General features: G+C 36.7%; 1 protein-coding gene across 8 annotated transcripts in view; it reads left to right on the forward strand.

Annotated features, from left to right (window-relative positions):
- LPGAT1 (lysophosphatidylglycerol acyltransferase 1) overlaps nucleotides 1-22,916 on the forward strand; it is a 60,060-nt gene extending 37,144 nt beyond the window's left edge. For all 8 annotated transcript variants that reach the window (XM_070734464.1, XM_070734466.1, XM_070734467.1 and 5 more), the window contains 3 exons: nucleotides 9,117-9,243; nucleotides 18,123-18,229; nucleotides 19,891-22,916. In XM_070734464.1, coding sequence (XP_070590565.1) covers nucleotides 9,117-9,243; nucleotides 18,123-18,229; nucleotides 19,891-20,042 — 386 coding nt within the window. In that variant the 3' untranslated portion in view covers nucleotides 20,043-22,916. The remainder of the gene's footprint in view (nucleotides 1-9,116; nucleotides 9,244-18,122; nucleotides 18,230-19,890) is intronic.
- The last annotated feature ends 1,566 nt before the right edge of the window (nucleotides 22,917-24,482 follow it).

Consider the following 24,482-nt stretch of genomic DNA (forward strand, 5'->3'; position numbering starts at 1 on the left):
GTAGTCGTCTTGAACTAACAACACCTACACTTTGTGGTTAAATGGCAAATTTGTAGAACACAAACACTGTTCAGACCATTTTAGTCTCACATCAAACTGTGAAGTCTCAGTTCCGGGATCAGTTTTTGACATTCACACATTTCTGTGGACCCCTTTATGATTATAGTGTAAACTATCATGAAAATAATACTTGTCGGTGTCTTTCTTAGGAATGAAATTTGTAGTAGTCTTCGAATTATAACTGTAATTGATACTGGCAATTTCAGCCATAAATTATGATGGTCATAAAGTGGATCACTATGGAACTAGACCTGATTTTACAGTGTGGAACTCATTATTCTGATGTCACAGTCATTAAGCAAAGTTGTGGTTATTAATGCTTACTCTGGGCTGGTTTGTGCTACCGGTAGATATCTGAAGTATACACTGTTTTTCAGCAAACCATCATAAACTGCAGTGAAATGACCATGGGGCGCTGTAAATGTGGCCAGTTGTTGAGTGCTCAAAATGGAATCACATGACCAGAGGGTGGAGGGTAACTTTGGAATTAGGAAACTGGGTTGAAAGTAGTTTTTGGGGGCCTATTATAACATCAAGTAGTTGCTATGTGACTGGTTGTAAATCAAGGGCTACCTGTACCTATATGCATTAATAACAATATATGCAGTATCTTGGCTACTACAGAGATTCTAATATAGAACTAATAATAATAAATACATTACTTAGTTTTTAAAAATTAAACTGGATCCATGTGTTTTGAATTCGTTGAAAAACAATCCACAGAAACAACAATCACAACCAATACCTTCTGAATTTTCATATATGTTCAACAAGCTGGCTACTTTTAGTGGAAAGTTATACAAGAATAATTATGTGAAGATCAAACCAATTTACTTTTCATTTATTCTAATAGTTTTCTAGCCTTGGCTATCTTATTTATTTTGCCATTTTTGGAAATAAATGGCTTCTGTGGTCCTCATATATTATGACACTATTAATTTCATTTTTTGCATTTCTACTCATAATACTTCTGTAGATTTCTAATTTTATTGATTTATTTGATTTCTACAGCCATGCATTTCAGCACATGATTTCAATTGGTGGACATCATAAAAACACAAAACTATTATAACTCAACAAATAAATATATATTATATTAAATGCGATATTAAAATGTGGGTGTTTAATTGAATTACACACTTTATTACATGTATATAAATTATTATGTAAGTCAATTTAATATTGGTTGCAAAATTATATTTTTGGCTATAATAATCCACTTATTTTTCTGTATGCCAAAGGCTCTATGATAAGCAGTTGATAATGATGATAATCAGATATATAGGTAATCCTCATTTTACGACCACAATTGAACCCAAAATTTGTTGCTGCAAGAAATTTGTTAAATGAGTTTTGCCCTATTTTATGACATTTGCCACATTTTTAAGGGAATCACTGCAGTTCTTAAATTAGTAACACGCTTATTAAGTGAATTTGCTTCCCCATTGACTTTGCCCTCTAGAAGGTCGCAAAAGGGAGATCATATGACCCAACGACACTGCGACCATCATAAATACGAGTTAGTTGTCAAGCATCCGAATGTAATTCACATTATCATGGGGATGCTGCAACTAAGTGTGAAAAATGGTCTCTGTTTTCAAGTGCCACTGTAACTTTGAACAGTCACTAAAGGAAATGTTGTAAATCGAGGACTACCTGTATTGTTTAACGCTCCCCCCCCCAAAAAACTGTGCATGTTTGCATTCATTTTCTATTTCATTGTTACATATACACACTTTGTGACTAAATATACTTGAATTATAAGGGTACTTCATTTAGCATTGCAAATTTTTTCTTGTTTTTTTTAAAGCTTAGTATTGTAAAGATTTGTATCACACTAAGTGAAAGCAACTGTGCTTCATGGTGTGTTCATATGAAATATTAAGGCAAACTATTGTTCTTGTCAGCCTCTGACTGCAAGAAGCTATGAGAGAAAAATGACCTGTTCAGAGAAATAGATACATGCATCCTACACTCTGCAGGGTTCAATTCAAATCTCTATAGGCTAATTTGGTTGCTTTCAGAGGATACAAGAACTTGGAGAATTCTCAAGAGGAGCAACACTGAAAACTGTAAAAGTCTTTTTAGGAGCAGTCTCTGAACTAGATACAAATTTGTATTTTCTTCAAGTAACAACAATTGAGATTCTTTTAAACATTTTAACCCCTTCATTTATAGTTTTTCTTGAGGAACATCTAAATATAAGTGCTTATCTTTTTTTCTTTTTCCTGAGGTGTCATTAGATGATTTAGAACAGCTGAAATCTATCATAATTGCTAAAGAGGAAACTTAGTTATTTTCTAGTATCAAAAGAATTGGGTATCTCTTGTAACCTGATCTATGCACTCCCCCCACCAACCATCGCCATGATGTAGTATTTCACTAGTCAAAGGAATCATCTACAAGATTGGGCAACCAGCCCACATTTATAGCCATTTGCAGTGCCCAGCAGTCCTATCACTGTGATTTACAATATTTTTTTGCTGGGACACAGTGTTTACTTGCAATTTCTTGCAAAATGGGATTGCATAATGATTTCATTGTTTGCTTAACCAGAGCAACAATGGTCACTAAATTGGGTGCAATCACATGGCAACCTGCTTAATGACCTTTCCAGGCTCAATTACAGTTGTAAGTCAAAGATTACCTCTATTATGGAAGCAACAGCAGTCGTAGAAATCTTGCCCAGCCTGTTCTTTGCTCTGTTTTTGAAAGCCCATGATTGTGCTTTCACTATAGTATTCATATAACATGAATCTTTGTATAAATACCAAATACCAAAAATGAATACCAAAGGTACAAATACAATTAGAGAAAACCTGGTTCAAAAACAACTGTGAGAAAGAACCTTGGAATCCTAGTGGATGGTCATTTAAACATGAGCCAGCAGTGTGTGGCAACAGCTTTGGCCTCTTCCATGAGATGATGGGACATGGTGGCCCCTGCCGGTTGACGTAGGCTTTTGCAGCCACACTGTTGATAAGGACCAGAACGTGCTGACTGGCCACCATGTGTTTCAGCTGTTTGAGCTGCCTGTAACTCCAACTGCCTGTTTATGTTGAACTGTGTCTCTGTCGGAGAGCAAGTGTCCTGAGCTATGGCTGACTGCTCATGGGACCCCAAAAATACATGCTGGCATCCATGGTGATGGTGACTCTGCGGGGCTCCAGGAAGTAACAACCCTTCGTGATGGCAGGCAAGATCTACTAATGGAGCAAGTGTCGGACAGCAGATGTTAATAGGACTGTGTCCTGACCTCTGAAAGGGTAAGATAAACCATTGCAAGTCTCTGGAGTGCAGGTGAGCCCAAGGTGTGTTATGGATGGCGTATATCATTTTACCCAGAAGCAAGGATAGCAGCTTCAGGGGAACCCTGAGCTGCCCCAGAACCTTAGATATACTGTCCCGCCGCTCCTGGGAAAAGTACATCATGCACTCCAGTGAATCAGCAATAGCTCTCAAGTGGGTCAGTCTAGAAATGAACAACAGGTGGCTCTTCCAAATTTACCGAGAATCTTGCAATGCCTGGTGCCTGGATGATGCCTGAATGAGGATATTGTCCAGGGTAACATTGGACACACAGGAATCAATCACAAATGAGTGGCTAGCACCACCAGAACCTTGCTGAAAACCCACAGTACTGAGGAGAGGCCAAATGGAAGGACTGTGTACTTGTAATGGGAACCTGCATAACAGAAACGTAAACATTTTTGATGGGAAGGCCTAATTGGAATGTGCAGATAGTCGTTAGTAAGATAGATTGAAGCGAGGAGGTCCCCTTTTTATATGCCACTTAAAATTGAGTGAAGCGTATGCATTTTAAATCTCTTATATACGATATAGCGATTTAGATGCTTCAAATCAAGAATAGCTCTTCACCCACCTGAGGATTTGGGGACCACAAACAAGATGGAATAAAACCCCTTCCGGTCCTTAGGCACCTGCTTGAATGGGTCGAATATCCAGCAGGTGCTGTATGGCAGCATCCGTGAGCACCTATTTTTCAGGATTGGAAGACACAGGGCAATGAAGAACTTTGGTTGGTGGTGGAGGAAAGGAATTCTAGGGAGAGCCCAGATGACACAGTCTCCCTAACCCACACATCAGAAGTAATGTTCTCCCATTGATGAGCAAAGAGGCCGAGGATCGAGGGAGGAATCACTAAACATGGCAGAAGGGGCCAACCTCCTACATCTCAAAAGGACCGCCTGAATTGTCTGCCTTTATCACCCCTGTCCTGACCCTATTGTTGTCTGGAACCAAACTGGCCCTAAAACTTCCCATACCCAAGCCTCAGAAGTCATCTCCTCAAACGGGGTCCTTGGCGGAGGAGGCCTCTGATAGCATCAAGGCAGAAGACATAAAATTGGCAGCATTCCTCTTCTTAAACAAAGTGACTTGAAAAGGCCACGGTGAAAGAGGACCGAAGAAGCTGGAGGGTACAGAGTAAGCCCCTCGTCATCAGAAAGGTTGAGGTCAATTTCGCCCTCCTCCAGATCAGAGCGAGACCCAGTGATTGGTTTGGGGAGTAGTAGTCATACTGATCTCCACAGTCATTGCACCCCAAGGCAGAAGCGTGGTCAGAAGGGCCAGTGGTGTGGGTGACCAGGACCAGCGGCCTGTCTCTCTGTTGAAGACCTGCCTCAATACTTTGGTTGATCATGGCCCCAATCAATGCCTGAATGTTTGGGTCAAGCGTTGCTTTATGCAATGGGGCAGCAAGCCCAGTGGCCGTTGGAGTAAAGGTCACAGTGGTCTGTGAAGCTGAAGGCCCAGAAATCTCACGATGAGTTTTAACCTTCTAAATGTCCTTATCAGCAATGTTCAGATTTGGATTGTCCAAGGACAGGATTTCCAATGGGTGAATAGATACCACCTCAGCCTGGCCACCATCCAGATCACTCCTAGCTGCTGAGGCAGGCCCCTCTGAGTGACCCCGAATTGGAACTTGCTTGTTGTGATAGGACCTGGCGCAAATCTTGTCCAGTGCTTTGGCCCTGCAACCCACATCCTCTGGGTGGCCCTGGAGACCTTATTTGGGCTGGCAGAGACAGAGGAATGTTGGTGGAGGGACCGCCTCCTATAGGAGGAAGGGCCGGCTGCGGCAGGAGAGATCTCTGAAACCGAGTCTGCTGGCACTGTATGCTGGCTCTTGTTTGAGTGACTTTTATGCTTGCTTTTGCCTGTCTCTGCCATGCCTAAGTTGGTAACAATGGCCGCTGCCCTTTAAAATGGTTGCTGCTATCAAAGGAGGACAAAGGATGGTCAAAATAGCTACCGTGGCACTCAAAATGGCCATCGCTGCAGCCAGACAGCCACATAGCTGTCAAAATGGCTGCTATCCCACAGCGTGGCCTCTGGCAGTGAAAGGATGGCCACTTCCTCACTGAGTGCCCGAATGACAAAAGCAGCTGCTGCGGTCTGAATTGAGCCAAACAAATATACTGGGGAGACAGAAGATCAAATATGCTGGGGACACAGACGGAATCCGGACGGGCTTGTGAGGCGAGGTTGGCAGAGGTCGGCAAAAGGTGGCAGCAAAAGAACAGGTCTATACGGCAAAGACTCCTATGCCTGAGGGCAGATGATAGGTAGCCGCGCAAGCACAGTCCTCTGCAGGGAAAAGCAGATTGTGCTGTTACTCTCTGGCTGAGTGGTAAGAGAGCACGAAAGCTCTTCTGTCCGTTGGTCACACGAGTGACCACAGGCAAATGACAATGCTGTTCGGGCTAGACTGCAATGTCTCGATCTGAGTCTACAATCTACATAAAGTTGACACAGAAATGCAAGAATGCTCTTCCAAAAGATTTCCCAACAAAAAAAGAGTTTTCAACATTGAATGAGCAGGCCTAGTGGAAAACTGTATCAATTATTGGAATATCTATAGAAATATGGCAAGTAATAGAAGGATTAGTAAAGGTTGTAATCAAACTAAGGTATCAAATCTGGAAAAAGATTGGAAGAGGTTAATATACATACTAGTATATCAAAGTAAGAAAACTTAACCAAATGTCCATTCTATCATACAATATCCTTATTTTGCATGCTAGCACACACACACACACACAAATAATTAGAGCCCTACATGGAAAAGGGAATATTAGATGTTCCAAATGACTTTAGTAAAGTCCGAAGATAAATTGTTTATTCAGTTTATGTGCTGAAAATACATTGAGACGAAACTGTATTGGAAGAAGATAAATACAATTTTAAAATTAGAAGAAGAAACATCAATGACTTTTATAGTTGATGATATTAGCATGCTGGTTGAAAATGCAGATGTGGAAGCTGTAGTAATGCAAGTGAAGGAGCACGTTTTAAAAAATGGATTATAATTAAATATGAAGAAACTGAACTGATGACAAGTTACTACAACCAATTGTAGAAGTGTCAAATGAAGATAACAAAGGAAGCAGAAATCAAGAAGTATGCAGTAAATTAGCATTTGGTAGGATAATGATGAAGGCTTTTGAAAATATATTCAATTGTTGTGACATGTCTCCATCAAAAAAGTTAAAAATCTTGTAGGCAATATTGTATGAAAGTTGCTTTGAAGAAGCAGGGTAGAAAAAGTGCTGATGCTTTTAGTGGGCAAAGACTCCCACTGGATACCCAAGAAATCACACAAACGAATAATAGAATAAATGAATGCAGAGTTCTCACCTATCATATTGTGGACATATTTTGCAAAGTTCCAGATCCCCTGAGAAGTCCTCATTGGGGGGAGGGGATGGAACAAAAAAAGAAGAAAATAATTAGCACCAAAGTTAATGGATTCAAGTATAGTGTTCCCTCGATTTTTGCTGGGGATGCGTTCTGAGACTGCCCACAAAAGTCAAATTTCCGCGAAGTAGAGATGCGGAAGTAAATACACTATTTTTGGCTATGAACAGTATCACAAGCCTTCCCTTAACACTTTAAACCCCTAAATTTCAATTTCCCATTCCCTTAGCAACCATTTAGATTATTACTCACCATGTTTATTTATTAAAGTTTATTAAAAAAATATTTATTAAAGGCAGACGAAAGTTTGGCGATGACATATGACGCCATCGGGCGGGAAAAACCGTGGTATAGGGGGAAAAACCCACGAAGTATTTTTTAATTAATATTTTTGAAAAACCATGGTATAGACTTTTTGCGAAGTTTGAACCCGCGAAAATCGAGGGAACACTGTATACTGTAGTAGTGATGCACCATTGGAAGATTTGGTAGGCCAGATTAGGCTCATCCTGAAAAGTCTTATCTGTGATTAAGATTTGACAATGATTTGATAGCAATCAAATAGAAGCATGTAATTTGGTTTTGGCACCAGACTTGCAATTTCACATGATCTCGAACTTTTAGATAACAATAGTCTACTTTTGAATATCCTTCTTCATCATATTTCCAGATATTAATTTTTATTTAGTTAACTTTTGTAGTTTTGAAAAGTTTGTAAAGTAGTTATAGCACTTAAGTTAGAGGGGGTATAACTCTATGAGAACCTTTAATGTATTTTCATTAATTTCTGCACAAATCCCTATAATGTCTGTCTCCAACTAATTGTTGGGCTGCTACCCACTGCCAACATTTTGAAAAGTGCACAGTCAAGCCAGTTTGTCAAAAAGTCCAGTATTGGCTTTTGTATTGAATAGGCATTTGGTTATTGGGCACTGCAAGAACAGAGGCTTCCAGAAAAACAGTAGCAGTTCCAATATTCATAAATGAGATTAATAGATTTATTCTGAACTATAACAATAAATTATTTTGTAGCTATTGTTAAGGCATTAAATCAGTTGTTAAATCATGCTTTATCCTCCCATATGCATCGGACTGTATCTAAATGGTACAATACTGGTGTAGTGAAATAACTATACTCATGTTATGACAAGAATATTCATGAAAATTTCAATTGAGGAATGTTTATAGCCCCGCTTCTTTGCTCTCCAAGGACTTGACACATCACATCATAGCAAACCTGTATACAATGCTTTATTGCAACACATACCTTCCCCAACAACAGTCTCTGGGTCAACAACAGGTTCTGGGTCAACTCCACCCTTCTAGGATTTGCAAGGTGATGTAGGTAAAAGGTAAAGGTTTCTGTCTAATTACCATATAGGTGATAATGAAAATGCTGATTTAAGTGCAATGTAGATTACAATGTTATAGTTATTAAGAAATGTATCGTTTACATTAATCAGCTTTGTTTTAAGCAGTTGTACTAACATAAGGCTTTTGTGTGTCAAAGACATATTTACTAAAGGGTCATGCATATTGAAGAATTACAAGAATTATCTTGCAAACTGAAGTGAGAGAAAAGGAAGTTCTAGTTCTTAATAGCAGAACCATTCTATTTCTATTTCTATTCCTGTGTAGAAATTGGATCTGAAAATAGATTTTAGAGCTAAGCTAGTGATACTAGAAATTGCAAGCACTTTAAAGTTACTTATTGGCGTGGTGTCAGTTCTTTTGCCTGGAAAGAATACACAAACATACATTTAGCACTTAGCATTTATAGCTTGAGTTAAGTGCTTGGTTTATTAGCCATTCACATGTTGATAGAACTGCTCCAGTGCTCATCGATTTTTAAAACTAATAATTAACCACTATTTTATTATTTTTATTATCATTTAAGTTTGATATTAGAACAATTCCATTAACACATAGTTACTTTAAACTGGGCAGCAAACAAATTTAATAACATAATGTAATAATAAAAACATAAACCACTATATAAAGCATTTGAATGGCAAGCATTTTTCTTTTATATTCCAGTGTTGATTTAATTCATGGCTCATTAAGAAATCAGGACATTTTTTAAAACATCCAGCATTTGATGTACAGTACTGATTAAAATTATCCAATGTGTGTAGGTAGCAGTTGACAGATTAAAGAATTTCATTTGTTATCCAAGTTAAGAAATAAAAATTTTGAATACAGTATGTGGGATTTAGTATCTTTTAAAGATGAATTATTAGAACATTAACATTAATGAAATATATTAGAATTATGATATATGTGATTAAAAGTGTTGTTTTCCTGGTTTTCTTTCTATAATTTCTTTTTCTTAGAAAGTAAATCAAAAGGTCTGCAGTGGGTGATAGATACAACTATTGCATATCCCAAAGCTGAGCCCATAGACATTCAGACATGGATTCTTGGCTACAGGCGGCCAACAATTACTCATGTACATTACAGGTATGAAATGCACTTTCTGTCTTCAATTCATTTTAACAGGCCTGGATTTGAAAGTTTCCTAATGGAACATCTCAGAACATACAATTCTGTAAAAATATAAATAGCTTTACAGTTAGAGTTTTATTTTTGGAGCAAGCACCTTTGCAATTGGAAATGTTGGAAAGTATATTTTAAATCCTGGTTGCTATATGTTACAGTTCCAAGTCCAAACTAATGAGCTTAAGAAGCCCCTCCATCTATAAATTTATATATGATTAGGCTTTAGCACATTTAATAGTAAACATATTTAAGATATCTGTGATAAGCTTACAACTCCCCCCAAAAAAGTCTTAACAGTTAAATATCTATCAAAGAAGAATAAAACAAAAGGAGATCCCAAACAGATTAAAAACCCTGACTAGAACAGCTCTTTCTGCCACTTTTTCTTGCATAATTATTGCAACGGCAACAAATTTTGTGAGGAGGGTAAATCAAATCTCCTTAACCAAAATGAACTGTCAATAATAATATTCAGCTAAACAACTTGAAATATCATGGGAATAATTACGCGTAAGAAAAGAAAAACACATTATTTGTGTTTCTAGGTGTATTTCTTTTTCAGCTTTGTCTCTGATAATTTGAAAAATGTGAGGAGATTATGGAAAATAGTGAATTTCTTTATCTTCCTTAAATTTGTTTTCAATGCTGCCAGTTTCTGCAACTTACAAAACAGTAATTTAAAAATAGGCTGGTTTACCATTAAATAATAGTTTTCTTCTTCCTGGTCTCTTTGTAAAATACAGGATTACTTGTTCTATCACTCTTCTGCCAACATTTATAAGGGTTGGTGTGAAATCAAGTGCAAGACCCACAGCAAATAATCAGGGTTTACTGCAATGTTTTATTAAACATCACATACTGGTGGGACACTCATATTTTATCTTTAAAAGGTGGGAATGAGGAAGGTGCATACTAATCATTATTTTATCTACATTAAATTCATCATTATTTCTATAAATCTATGCTTTGGTACTGACTTCCCCTTTTTACACTTCCCTAACCTTTGAAGAACCCTTTTGCTTACTGGAACACGCAAAGAACAGTGTCACAAAATGGAAAGTACCAGATGGTGTAAGATACAGTTATAGCTGCATGATCAAACCTGCATTTTCCTGTTTACGGGATATATATTTGTTAACTTCTCCTTTTCTGTATAAGAATATGATATTATCTGAAACTTATTTATTCATTTATTTTATTTATTTATTAAATTTTTTATGCTGCCCTTCTCCTTAGACTCAGGGCGCCTTACAACATGTTAGCAATAGCACTTTTTAACAGAGCCAGCCTATTGCCCTCACAATCCGGGTCCTCATTCCACCTTGGAAGGATGGAAGGCTGAGTCAACCTTGAGCCTGGTGATGAGATTTGAACCACTGACCTGCAGATCTAGCAATCAGCTTTAGGGGTCTGCAGTAATTCACTCTACCCACTGCGCCACCTCAGCTCATAAAGTTGTAATTGGTAGATAAGATGACACGCTTTGGTCATCCAAGCATTCTGTAAACTATAAGAATCTTTCCCTGGGCATAAGCTGGGTTCAGACTTTACCTTTCAATATTCTGAACCTGCATGCATTAATAAACCTGTGTTACTCCATCTCCTCATGGTCTTCATTTCCTAAACTGGTAGATTGATTCAGCTGCAACAGGAGAGACTAATGCATAAATAACAGATACTAATGTAAGTAGTAGGTAAAGGACCTCAAGTTACTGTGAGCAAATGAGCTCAGGTTACTAAGCAATAAGGTGGTAAAACAGGAAGGAAAACATCTCCCATAACCCAAGAAGAGAGAGGCGTTTTGGGAATGCAAGTCACCACACACACACACACACACACAATCCATTGCAATTATAAGGGATGAAATAACAGATTTTGGCTTTATATCTCTCTATAGCTTGATTTAATTGATTCCACTCCTGTAAGAACTGATTTTCCTCGTGAGGATAATGTGAGTTATAGTTCAACAGTTTTGGAGTGTACCAAATTGTAGAAAATTTTCTTAGTGCTACCTATATGAGCTGGAAGGAATCACTGCTGCACTTGAGGCTTCTGTTTCTCTTACTGCTTTTTCCCATGCACCCAGAAGGGTTCTGCTAGTATTTAGAATATATAGACGAAACAAACAAACAAATAAATAAATATTTTGCTTTTATAATATGCTGTGCAGATTCTTATAAAATCAATTAAATATTTTAGAAACATTTCAAGCACGTATTTTTCAACAGCGGTCAGATGTGAAACAGTAGGAAATCAGCTAAGATTCTATAAAATGAAATCAACTGATAGAAAAAGGACATTCTTCCCCATAAGAGTGGAAGAGAGGGAGCAGGTTCAAAGCTTTTGTGCAGATTTATTTTAGAGAGTTTATGTAGTGCTAAATCATGGTATAATACATTGTAACATATGTCTGTTATTTGTGAGAAATCTTGCTGAATACTTGAAAGTTATACATGATGGAAAACAGCAAATGTCCCTGTTATTGAAAATAGGAAAAATAAGGTATTATGGAATTATTCTGCAGTCAGTCTAACATTAAATCTTTGAAACATTTTAAAACAGATTATAAATTATTAAATAAGAAAATACCTCCAAACAACGCTGTGATTAATTGAAATCAACCTTGATTTATCAAGATTAAGTCTTATCAGATCAGATATTCTGAGCAGGCTTTCTTTTGTTAGTGCTGTGGACTTTAATAAACATTCATAATTAAATATTTGTTATAATAAAGGTGGTGTATGTGTATCCATCCTGCCTTTATAGTTTCCATGTTATCATGATTAGCAAGCTAATTGAATATAGGGTGATGGCACATCAATTAATGTGACTTGAAAATTCAGTCAATGCTCATCACCCAAGTTTTTTGTCAAATTGTGTATCTTACTGACCACTTTCTCTAAATTGAATTTAGAGGAGAGAAGGCCTGCTGAGACTCCCACCGACAAGTAGATGCATTTTTCAGGGATTTTATAGAAATCTTCTAAGAAATAGACTCCCTCCTTTCAGGCAATTTTTCTCTAGATATCCAGTTATCCCCTCCCTCCTTTCAGTATGCATTCTTTTCAGAGACCTATGAAATTATGGTTCTTCAGATTGAGATGAATAAGATTGGGTAACTCAAGTGGTGTTGTATTGGTTTGATTGATTTTTATTCTTTACTTTCATATATTCATTCTTTAAGCTGCTTGAGTCTCTGGAAATAAATTGGGGTAAACTCCAGATGGTATTCCAGCATTCATTTTTGGTCACATACCATTTAACATATTAAAAATTTGAACTGGGTGGCATAACTTAATGTTCTAGAAAATTGCATTCAAAATTACATTGGTTAGCTAAGGCAAGAGATGTGGAGTGAAAATAACTGATGAAATTTAATAGAAACCAATTCAAAGTTCTAAAAAAATAAATCAAATGGAAAGATATCAAATATATATCTGGCTTAGTAACAATATATGTGAATAGGATCTTGAAATTGTAGTTAATCAAAACAAAATCATGACTGTGTAATACTAGCTATTAAAAATTAAATAAATGGAGCTTATGGTATTTGAAATACAGTCATTAAGTACGAGGGTCACCCAGAAAGTAATGCACCACATTTTTTTCTTCAACAATTATTTATTGAACACAATGAAACTTACACACAATGAAGAATTATGTTTCTTCTACACTCCCTATTTTTCCATGTAATCTCCATCCCGTTCTATGGCCTTCCCCCAGCGAGACACAAGGGGAATGTATGCCCTGTTGGTATCACTCCTTGTTTTGGTCACGAAGCCATTTCTGCACTGTGCCATTAAAAGGGCCCTTAAAATATGTCATTTGCGGAAGACATTTTGAGGATAACGAAGAGGTGATTCGCCCAGTGCACAAATGGCTTCATGACCAGAACAAGGAGTGATACCAACAAGGCATACATGCCCTTGTGTCTCACTGGAGGAAGGCCATAGAACAGGACAGAGATTACATGGAAAAATAGGGAGTGTAGAAGAAACATCATTCTTTCTTGTGTGTAAGTTTCATTGTGTTCAATAAATAATCGTTGAAGAAAAAAATGTGCATTACTTTCTGGGTGACCCTCGTATATTTGGTTTTATTATTACTAACAAAACAGGAAGCAACAGGTGAAGTTCCATTTCTCTATACCAATGACTGCATCTCTAACGATCCATCTGTTAAACTACTGAAATTCAAAGATGACACAACAGTGATCAGACTCATTCAAGACAATGATGAATCCGCATACAGATGAGAGGTTGAACAATTAACCTTGTGGTGCGAATGCAACAATCTGGAACTGAATACCGTGGTACCTCTACTTAAGAACTTAATTTGTTTTGTGACTAGGTTCTTAAATAGAAAAGTTTGTAAGTAAAAGCAATTTTTCCCATAGGAATCAATGTAAAAGCAAATAATGCGTACAAACCCATTAGGAAAAAAAGAAAAGCTTGGAATTTGGGTGGGAGGAGGAGGAGGAAGAAGAGGGGGAGGACAGTCGTTGCCGAAGGAAAGAAGGTGAGGTGAGAGGAATAAAAAAAATCCAAAACTTTAAGGCTTAAAAAAAAAAAGAGGGACTCTGAGGCGGCGAGGAAGAGCATGCGCCTCCCATATACCCGGCACGAGGCTGCTTCCCATACACTGCGCCAGAGAGAGAAACCCATGCGGGTAAGAGGGGGGAACCTCCCACTCCTTTGACTGAAAGGCTGCGGCTGCTGCTGCTACCTGTTTCCTCTTCCTTCTAATGCTGAAGGACTTCCCTCTCCTCTCGCTCGCTCACTTTGTAGCCGGCGCCTTTCCTTCGCTATGGTGACTCCTCAATTTGGCTGAAGCCAAGTTGATCCGGCTGGGGCGAAGCACCCCCTTTTGCCTTTTTTGTGCCCAAAAACTCCAGGAGGCAACCTCGCTCCAAATGTGTGGGAGGCAGTGTGAGCGAGTCACCACAGCGAAGTGGTTTATTCCCTCTCCAAGTGCCCAGAGAAAGGAAAACCACTGAAAGGCTCTTCTGGACACCCAGAAAAGCCCGAGATGGTCAGGATTAAAGGGGGAATAGCAGGAAACTGGCCAGGCCTTTGTTCTGCTCTCAAATTTCCTGGACATTTTTTCCAGGCTCAGGTTCTTAAGTAGAAAATGGTTCTTAAGAAGAGGCAAAAAAATCTTGAACACACAATTCTTATCTAGAAAAGTTCTTATGTAGAGGCACCACTGTGCCCTTAAAACTGTAGAAATAAGGGTAAACTTTTAAGAGAAACCTGCCGATACTTCCACCTCTTAAAATACTAGACAACACAGTCTCAACAATAGAGACCTTCAGATTCCTAGGTTAGACCATATCGCAAGATCTAAAATGGATAACATGAAAAACATCAAAAAGCATGTTCTTTCTGCACCAACTCAGGAAGCTCAAACTGCCCAAGGAGCTGCTGATACAGTTCTACAGAGGAATTATTGAGTCTGTCATCTGCACCTCTATAATTGTTTGGCTTGATTCTGCAACCCAACAAGACAGACACAGACTTCAGAGGATAATCAGAACTGCAGAAAAAACAGTTGCTACCAAACTGCCTTCCATTGAGGGACCTGTATGCTACAGGAATCAAAAAGAGGGCTGTGAAAATATTTACTGACCCTCCACATCCTGGACATGTATTGTTTCAACTCCAACCCTCAAAACGACACTATAGAGCACTGCACACCAGAACAACTAGACACAAGAACAGTTTCCCCCCCCCCCGAAAACAATAACTCTGCTAAACAAATAATTCCCTCAGCATTGTCAAACTATTTACTAAGTCTGCACTACTATTAATCTTATCGTTTCCATCACCCATCTCCTCCCACAAATGAATGTATGACTCTTTTTTGCTTGTATCCTTTCAGCTTATATTGACTGGTTCCTAATAGGATTTGATTGCTTATTTCTACTTTATGATTCTTGATGAACTTTACTTTTGTTTTATGTACACTGCGAGCATATGCACCAAGACACTTTGCCAATAAAATTCTATTCTGTTCTATTCCATTCTATTCTATTCTATCCTATCCCAGTGTGATACCTGTAGATAACACTGAAGTGGACCTTTAATTGTCTCCCGGCTCTATGTTCCTGTTTGTAGAGGAGTGCAGAGATAGTTTTGTCAAGGTTGTGCAAGACCTGATGAGTCCTGGGAAAGGAGGAAGTATGAGAAGTAAAATAATTCCACTGTGATTCTTCTTGTTGTAATGGGAAAAAAGGAAGTACCAGCAAGTTTTCGTGATTCGGTTATTATACCCAACAAGAGAGGATTCCAAAGTTTCTCAGTTCACAATGCCCTTAAAGGTTTCTAAACCACGTACTGCAATGTTCCTGGCATAGCAGCAAACTCACAGTTGTGTTTATTAAGTAGCAAAATATGATGCTATACTATGAGTAAACATGCAAGCTTATTATTCGCTTAATGAAACAAAACACATACTATATTAGTCATGTCCCAATTCTATGACTGTGCTAAAAAAAAATCTAACATGAGAATGCTTTTATTGAGATTCCTGTAATGAATATTGGATGTAATAGATGAATGGTACTTTCAAATTTATGATTCCAACTGACCCCCAAAATAGGATACATCTGGAATATAATACAGTATGCAATAATATAGTTTATTATTTGAACAACTTTTCAATGAATTGTAAAGAATCATACCAACAAAAAGGACATTACAGATTCTGATTATGAAAGATGTTTCTGAATGCCTAAGTCTTAGATCACCAGTTCATACTATTAACAGAAGGTTGGTGCTCAGTAGGCTTGCATAAGAGAAGCCCAGAGGCACTTGCTTAGAGAGCTTACTAACAAAAGCAGATACTTCATGACCTTTCAGTATCTTCCTGGCAAGGATGATGATAATCAGAAATTGGCAGTGAAATGAGTCAAGCAGATATGTACTGGTTCAAATGAACAGAAAACATTTTATTCAGTGAATTAGCTTTCTTGTACTAGGCTAGGACAATAAACCTTTCTCTGAGGACTATGCTATCATGATAACATTTTAAAACACCTTGGATTTTTATTGAATAGAATGTTTTTTTCACTCTTAGGTATTTACTTGTCAATAAAGAGGAAATCATTGTTTTGCAGATTGAGGGAGAAGGTTCAATAAACTGATGACAGAAGGAAGGAATAGGTTTTACTTGTTCGAAATCAAAATGCAGGACCCAAAACAAATAATCAAAGCTTATTGAAGTGCTTATTAAACAACACATGCTAGTGGAACTCCTTCCAAAGAATATTGAGAGAGACCCCACTTGATAAAGGGTCTGTCTGCCTGCCAGAAAGACAGGGGAGATTAATATGTATGTGATGCCATGTATATTGGTGGTTATTGAAACGGATGTCCATGCAACACCTCTATGTTGGTTGAGGCAGGCAAGATTCCCTTGAGTACCATTTGTTGGGGTCAAGGGAAAGGGAAGGTTTTGCCTTCTCTTTCTGCTGAAGATTCCTATGTTCAATTGTTGGGCCACTGTGTGACACAGAATGCTGGACTTGATGGGCTTTGTCCCGATTCAGCATGGTTCTTCTTATGTTCTTATACATAAGCAACAAATGATGTAAGCATACATATTCATAGATAAAGGGTCTCAAATTAATATAGGTAATGAATCTCAGTTACTTCCCAATCTGCTTATCTTCAGGAAACCAAAATGGAGCAAAATAAAGCAATACTGTAAAACAAAGAGAGGGAGGAATAAATCAATAAAAATGAGAGGAAAGCATCTCATAAATCAAGAGGAGAGGTCAATTTGGGAATGCCAGATGCCAAAAATCTTTCATTTTCAAATCTATGAGAATTGTTCTAATAAGATAACATTGTGTTCAAAGTGAATATTCCTTATTTCTCAACTTGACTTAGTTGATTCCATTCATCTAAATATTGATTTTCCTAAACTTGCTTTTGAGAGCTTTTGTTATTTCTTTGTTATATAAATCTTGCATTTCTGGTACTGGGGGAAGTAGAAAGTAAGAATGTACAAGCCGTAAGGCTGTGCATAATGCACGTAAGAACCAAGATTTGCAGAGCCAGGATGCTCTCAACAAAACTAAACAAAATTAAGAATAAGAAACATTGTATATACAGTAATACTGAAATGAGGTTGATGCTTTCAGGCTGACAACTGCTCAGGTTGTGTATTTAAATAAAATTAAGTCAATAAAATTGTCAAGAAAAATGTGATAGGAACAGAGCAGATCACAACTAGCAAATGGGCATGATTTTTCATATTTCAACATGACTGAATCATACTAATTATATAATGTAAGCCACACATTAGGTAGAGATAGTAATGCATATGTTAATTTTTCTTTTATAGTACTTGTCTTCATAGACCGATGCAAATAGAAAATAAAATCAGAGCTAGAATTATCACTCCTTATATTACATATTTATATCTGTGAATATTTAATTGCTGATTCTCTTTTTCAGAATCCAGGTATTTAGTACAAAATTTAAATTACATTTTTGTTTACAAAATGTAGAGGTCTTTGAAGGAATAAAATAAGCTTTTAGTGAAATATAGGCCAGATGCTAGAGTTTGAACTGAAAGCCAGAATTAATGTTAATTTTTAAATCTGAAATTGAAGAATAACTATCATTCAACAATTCAACTGCCCTAATAATTTTAAAAATGTCTCCCTTGAATAATACTAATAAATATTATAGTTTGTTGTTGAATAATAAGCTGTGTAAATATTGGAACATGTACTAAATCCTGATGGAGTTCAGAGCAAAAATGAAATTATCTTAGAAAATAAAAATATTGCATATATCTAATTGACTTTTCTGTTGTTTTTTTAAATGCAGAATTTTTCCAATTAAGGATGTACCCAATGATCCTGAAGCACTCACTGTTTGGTTATATCAACGTTTCATTGAAAAGGAGGGTCTTTTGTCACATTTTTACAAGACAGGTACTATGTAAGAATTGTCTGTTTAATACCAACACCACCAACAATTTGTTAATCAATGTAGGTGTTTCTGTCCTGATAAACAACTCCTATTTATATTCTCATTTTGTTGGTCCAACACGCAATGGATATTGGTTTGGGTTAGTCTCCTTTCTTGAGATAATATATACTTTTAACATGGACAATAAATCTTTGATGTCTATTTGACTTCTATTGATGCCTAATCATGGAAAAATAAGACATCTATAGTAGAAACCACGAGTTATTTCATAGCTTGTAGATTTGTCTTAGAAAATTCAGGTGACCAGATCAATAACAGTTATTGAAAATTGTCCTATGTCTCTCCTGTTACCATGAACGTTAAGAGACTGACACTTGGTGAGTGAGTTATTGAACATTATGATTGTTCACATAAATTCATATAATACATTAATTGCATTTTAATACTAGTTTACTACACTGTTTCATTGCAGAAATGCTGTCATCTTTGCTTCTTTAATTTTAGAAAAATTTAAAAAAATCTTTTAAACTGTATACTGTATATCTAGAGCCTCTCCGTTTGTTTGTTTGCTTGCTTGTTTGTTTGTTTATTTAACTTTATGCCACCCAATTCCATTGGGACTCAGGGCAGCTTAGATTTTTAATTATTATTATTATTATTATTATTATTATTATTATTATTATTATTATTATTTATTAGATTTGTATGCCGCCCCTCTCCGAAGACTCAGGGTGGCTCACAACAGTAATAAGAAACAGTGTAACAATTTGATACAGTGTCTTGCTTTATGAGCAAAACAGTCTCTTGCTATGCAAAATTATTGAAGTTATATGATTCCTTTGTCTATGTGGGTTCTTCCTATCTCAGTGTTGGTGAACCTGTTCGGCACCAAGTGCTGAACAGGAGCATGTGCGTGTATGCCGGAAACCAGAAGAGCAGCCGCCCAGTGCGCATGCATGTGCCAGGAAGATGATCTTCTGGTTTCTGGCACACGCATGTGCCCCAGCCAGCTAATCTTCACATGCATATTCACATCAGAAACCGGAAGGTCAACTGGCCAGGGCGCATGAGCACACGACACGAGAAAAGCAGCTTCCTGGTGCGCATATGCGCACCGGGCAGTTGCCCTTCCAGTTTCCAGTATTCCCGCACACATGAGGACCAGCTGGCCTGTGTATTGGAACCTGAAAGAGCAACAGGTGATAGCTCCCATGCCCAGAGAGATGGCTCTGTCTGCCACTTCTGGCACACGGGCCATAAGTTTGCCATCACAGCTCTATCTCAAGGCCAAGGAACTCGGCTCTGATCCTAATCATAGTTGAAGCTAAACCCCGATGCTTACTCAAACAGAAATTTAACAGAGATACTTTCATTTTCCATTGCTTGATTAGGATTTGATAAGAAATCAAATTGTTGATAAAACTAATTAGACTTAGTGGAATAAACATTACTGAGCTATATAAACAATAATTACTCCAGATAGGAAAATGTAGATAGGAAACACAACTGCTTCCTAATACAGTATATTGATGATTATAAAAAAAGAACCAGAGTTATATCTGGTATGCCCTGAGTTCTTGGTAAATTCCATAATAAAGAGAAAATTTTTTAGAAAGGTAAATTGAATTTGTCACAAAATGTTTTTTTTTCCTTTCTGTTTCAGGAACATTCCCTCCTCTGCAAGGACAGACCGAAGTTGTTTCCCGAGAGATGACTCTTAGTAATTTGTGGCTAGTTCTTGTACAGTTATTTGCATTTTTGTCAGGTGGTATGTGGTACTGCATTCTTCAGTATTTTTATGAATGCCTATTTTAAAAGGTGAATGAATGGGACACAAGGACACAATGAGGAACTTGGGTACTTTACAGAATGCATCATGTTATGTGTTCAAATATGAATATGCCAGTAGAAAGGAGCATACTGGATAGACTTTCTCTCCTTTTGGGGAAGGATTTTAAACTCCACTAGAAGAAAGGATCAACAATATAGTGACCGAATGATATATTTTAAGAATTATCCATATTTTTAAAAGGGGTGACTTCATACCTATGTCAGCAAATTCAGCGTTTTAACAGGAAATGCAGTTATGCAGCCATCAGAAGTGAATATCTGTAGCAGAGAATGCTTTTGTCACCGGTAATATTTCAACACTGTAGTTAAAACTTCAAATCTTCAGCAACTCTTTCTTCAGTAGTCTGTACTGCAAGTCTTGTGGTAGAGATCCTTCATCTGCACAACTCAAATTGTATTGTAATTAATTATGCTGGATCTGTTTAACATAATTCACAGCCCTGGCTATGGTATTGTGATTGCCCCATGATACCTGTTTAGTAGCTTTTTTTTCCTTTAAAAAAAATCTTTGGAATTCTATCTGAGAGATCTTGTATTGTAATATAAGAAAAGGAAAAGTATACTGCAAAAAGATTTGTGGTGTCTCGAAGTGTTGAAAAAATTGTGCATACCTCATAGACCAATCTATTTTTACTATGTTTTTGTCATTTGAACCTCTTGTGAATATCCTTTTGAAAGGGTGCTTCAGAAATGGAATGTCATTAATCTGTTTCCTGTTGTTATTATAGAATGCATTTTGTCTGTTTCTTTCTTTCATTCTTTCTTTTTTCCTCTTTCTTTCTTTCTTTCTTTCTTTCTTTCTTTCTTTCTTTCTTTCTTTCTTTCTTGTCCCTCTCTCTTCTTTTCTCAAAATGCACTTTTAAAAAGTGATAAGCAGCATAGCTAGACAGAATTGTAGAAGCTGTTTCTAAGAACTAGTATTTTGGAGAGCTATTAGCAGTTCAGAACGATCTGGATTTTCAGCATTGAAGTACTTGAGTCGTCATAGATTTGGCAAAATGATTTTTTGGAGTAATTTTTAATCTTCAGAGAGGCCTTTATTTTCATCTGAGACAAAGAAGCACTGGAAATGTGTGTGGGACAGTTTATGTACATACATGCCAAGCACCTAGATGCTTTGCTTATAGGAAAAATAAGAGGAAGTCAGCTTAATCACCAAACAGAATTCCTAGTCATTGAGTAAAACAAAAAAAAAGGGAGATTACCGTATCTGCTTTATAATCCAGAGCTGTTGTAAAATTCTCAGAACTGTAAAGGGCATTACTAAATCTGTCATCTTGTTGAAATATGTCACTGTCATGGGGAGTTTAACTGAAAAGGCAGTTTGGCACTATAACAGGGTTCCAGGTGATCACATTACAGTTTTATAATGATTTTGAAGAATTCTGTGTTATCATTCTTTGAATGCTTGACATCAATACTGTGTGACTGCATCATTATAATACAAAACCATTCCTAGAAACCAGTTTCTAATTTACACGTTCAGACCTGTACACTAATTACCAAATGTTGTCTTTTCTGGACTGTAACTTTTTTCTAAGAGCAAAGTCAAACCAACAACAGTTGTCTGTGCTGAGTTTGAGATATATATTCTCCTGTTTTTGTTCTGTTTTTGTTTCCCCAAATTTCATGAGAACCAGCTTTGGTGAGTAGTATATAAAATAAAAATATAAAACCACATTATTTTTATCTTTTGTTTTGAATGGGATAGAATTACAACCAGAAAAGCAAATTTTATATTAATTATATAAATGCCATAATATACAAATAATACTAATTTTAAACTAGAATACCATTTATTATGTATTATGGCAACATCCATAGGTCACTCTAGGATAACGTATATTTTAGACATCACAATTACATGCAATAGACCATTGGTGTGTGTAATTCAGCTGTGAATATTAAAGGTACACTTTAATCAGTTTTTGAAACATGATCAATTGATTACTAATGTAAGAAAAAGAAAGGCATTGAATTAATTCTTATGAGATACAGCATTTTGGAGTAAAAGTAATTTTAATTGCACTTGCCTTTTTGTGCTGGTTCTAACAGAAGGTTTCATTCTCCTTTAGCAAAAAGGTGTTACAAGTACAGGGTTTTTTTCTACTCATTAGATGGATATCACTATAATTCAAGACTCATTTGTTGATTTGAAACTAATAGATGTTTAAATGTACATTACTTGGAGATACATTAGATTAACTTGCTTCTAAAATAATCTGGGCTTTCAAAATAAGTAGATACTCAAGTTCACTGTTGTTTTTAAACTCTGTCATGAGGAATACAGTCCTTGTTCATTGCAGAAATTGCTGATAGAAAAATACTACAAATTCTGAAAGAGGCCTTCTTAAAATAGAAATGGGTATCACTAGATGTAATGCAGGTTAACCACTAATTTTAGTTTATTTTCTTTAAGATGATAGTGATAATGATGATAATGATGTGTCCATTCAGTTGTGTCTGACTTTTGGCGATCCTCTGGGCCAGGTCTCTCCACATCTTCTGATCTTCCACTACTTATTTAATGTGATACATTTATAAATCACTTATAAAGCATTTATAAGGCATTTATAAAACACTGATGGGCCTTTAATTATGATTTGTGTTTGTGATTTTGTTAAAATTATGCTATGCTGTTATGCTATGTCCCATTAATTTCAAGAGACACTTCCAAATGAGGCGTTTCGGTATAAACTGCCCTGGGTTTTTTATTCTACAGTATTTGCAGTGGAAAACACAAAGAAAGATTATTGTGCCTTCTTCATGGCTAAATCAGGAGAAACTGAAGACAGTGGTTTCAGGAACTCCTCAATAAAAGTATTTCTCTACCCAGAATATAAGATGCTTAAATTGTTTATTCAGCAATAACCCATTGGACCAAATGATCCAATTTAAGAATGCAAACAGTGTGCTATGTATGCAATATTATACTTAGCTGGTAACTAAGTGCAGCTCATATCTGATCTTCTACCTTTTCCCTGCTTGCCTGGCTCACCTGCTGTTCTTGAAACCTTGTGTTGAAACTATATACCTATAAAATTTGTTAATTTTAGATCATAGGAGTAGCACAATATTATTTTTAGGCCAGAAGTGATGAGTTTGACAGCAATAATGCTGACTCCATAGAAAGCAATACAATGTATATATTTTGGAACTCTTTGTGCTTGGTGTTTGAAGTGTGAATTTTCAGGGTCAAAAAGCTGCATTATCTCCTTTTAGACCACCACAAATTGAAATGCCTTATCTGCATTAGAGGGAAAGGGAAGGAAAGATTTTTTCCTAGAATAAAACAAAATAATAGGGCTGTGCACTTTCTTGGATCTGATGCTTTAGAGAGTTACAGAGAATAGTATAGCACTACATTCCTGCTTCTGTAGGGACACCTTGTTTAATTGGTTAATATACATTCTTAATGGTTGGGGATTTTTTTTAAAATTAGGACTTAACCTTTGTGGAACAAAAATAGCTCTCATTTTGTCCTGATCTTGTGATGAAAATCTGAAATACTGCATATCTTGTTCCAAATTCAGAATACCAAAATGGCATTCACATTTGGCACACCCTGCTTTGCTGCAGTCTTTTGGCTTTTAAATCTTTAGTCTTGTCTGCCAGTTGGTTGACATGCATGATTCATCTAATCTCTTCAGGAAATTACAATCAAGTAGTTCTCCGATTTCTCTCTGACGTTTCTGGCACTGAGAAGACACTCTAGTTTGAGATGCTTACATACATATTGAATTTCTGAAATGATTCCTAGAAAGGGATGGCTGTTTGAGCTTTTCCACAGTGGGAACTGGTTCTACTATTTGTCTAGAACAATCTTTCTCAGCCATGGCACTTTTAAGGGTGGACTTCAACTCCCAGACTTCTTGAGTCAGGCTGGCTCAGAAATTCTGGGAGTTGAAGTCCACCCATCTTAAAGTTGCCAAAGTTGAGAAAACTGGTCTTAGAAGAAAGATGTTACTTGAATAGTTTTTTAAAATTTAGAAACAGACATATACTGTAGTTTGATCAAATACATTTGATTCCACAGTAATATACTATATATGCCCTACTCCTATATTCATGGATATAGTTTTATTAAATGCAAGAGTAATGTTCAGATAGGATTTGTCTAAGTAGGCATGATTGCTTTTCAGGACATGATTCTTTGTTGAGGGAAAGGCTTCTGTCCTGCGAGATCAAATACCACAAAGACATCACATATGTCCTAATAAATATAAACAATGTGTACAAAAGCACCCTTTGTGTGTCTTCACATTCAGGATGTGGTGACTAGTGAGAAAATCATTATGCCTTCATTAACATGCAACAATTGATAGGACCTAATAGTTATTACTGCACATATCATATAAATAGCACAATAATAACCTATGACAGGACTTTTTGATTCCTAAGGCT

This window comes from Erythrolamprus reginae, chromosome 1, assembly GCF_031021105.1.
Source record: "Erythrolamprus reginae isolate rEryReg1 chromosome 1, rEryReg1.hap1, whole genome shotgun sequence".
In the NCBI taxonomy this organism is placed as follows: domain Eukaryota; kingdom Metazoa; phylum Chordata; class Lepidosauria; order Squamata; family Dipsadidae; genus Erythrolamprus; species Erythrolamprus reginae.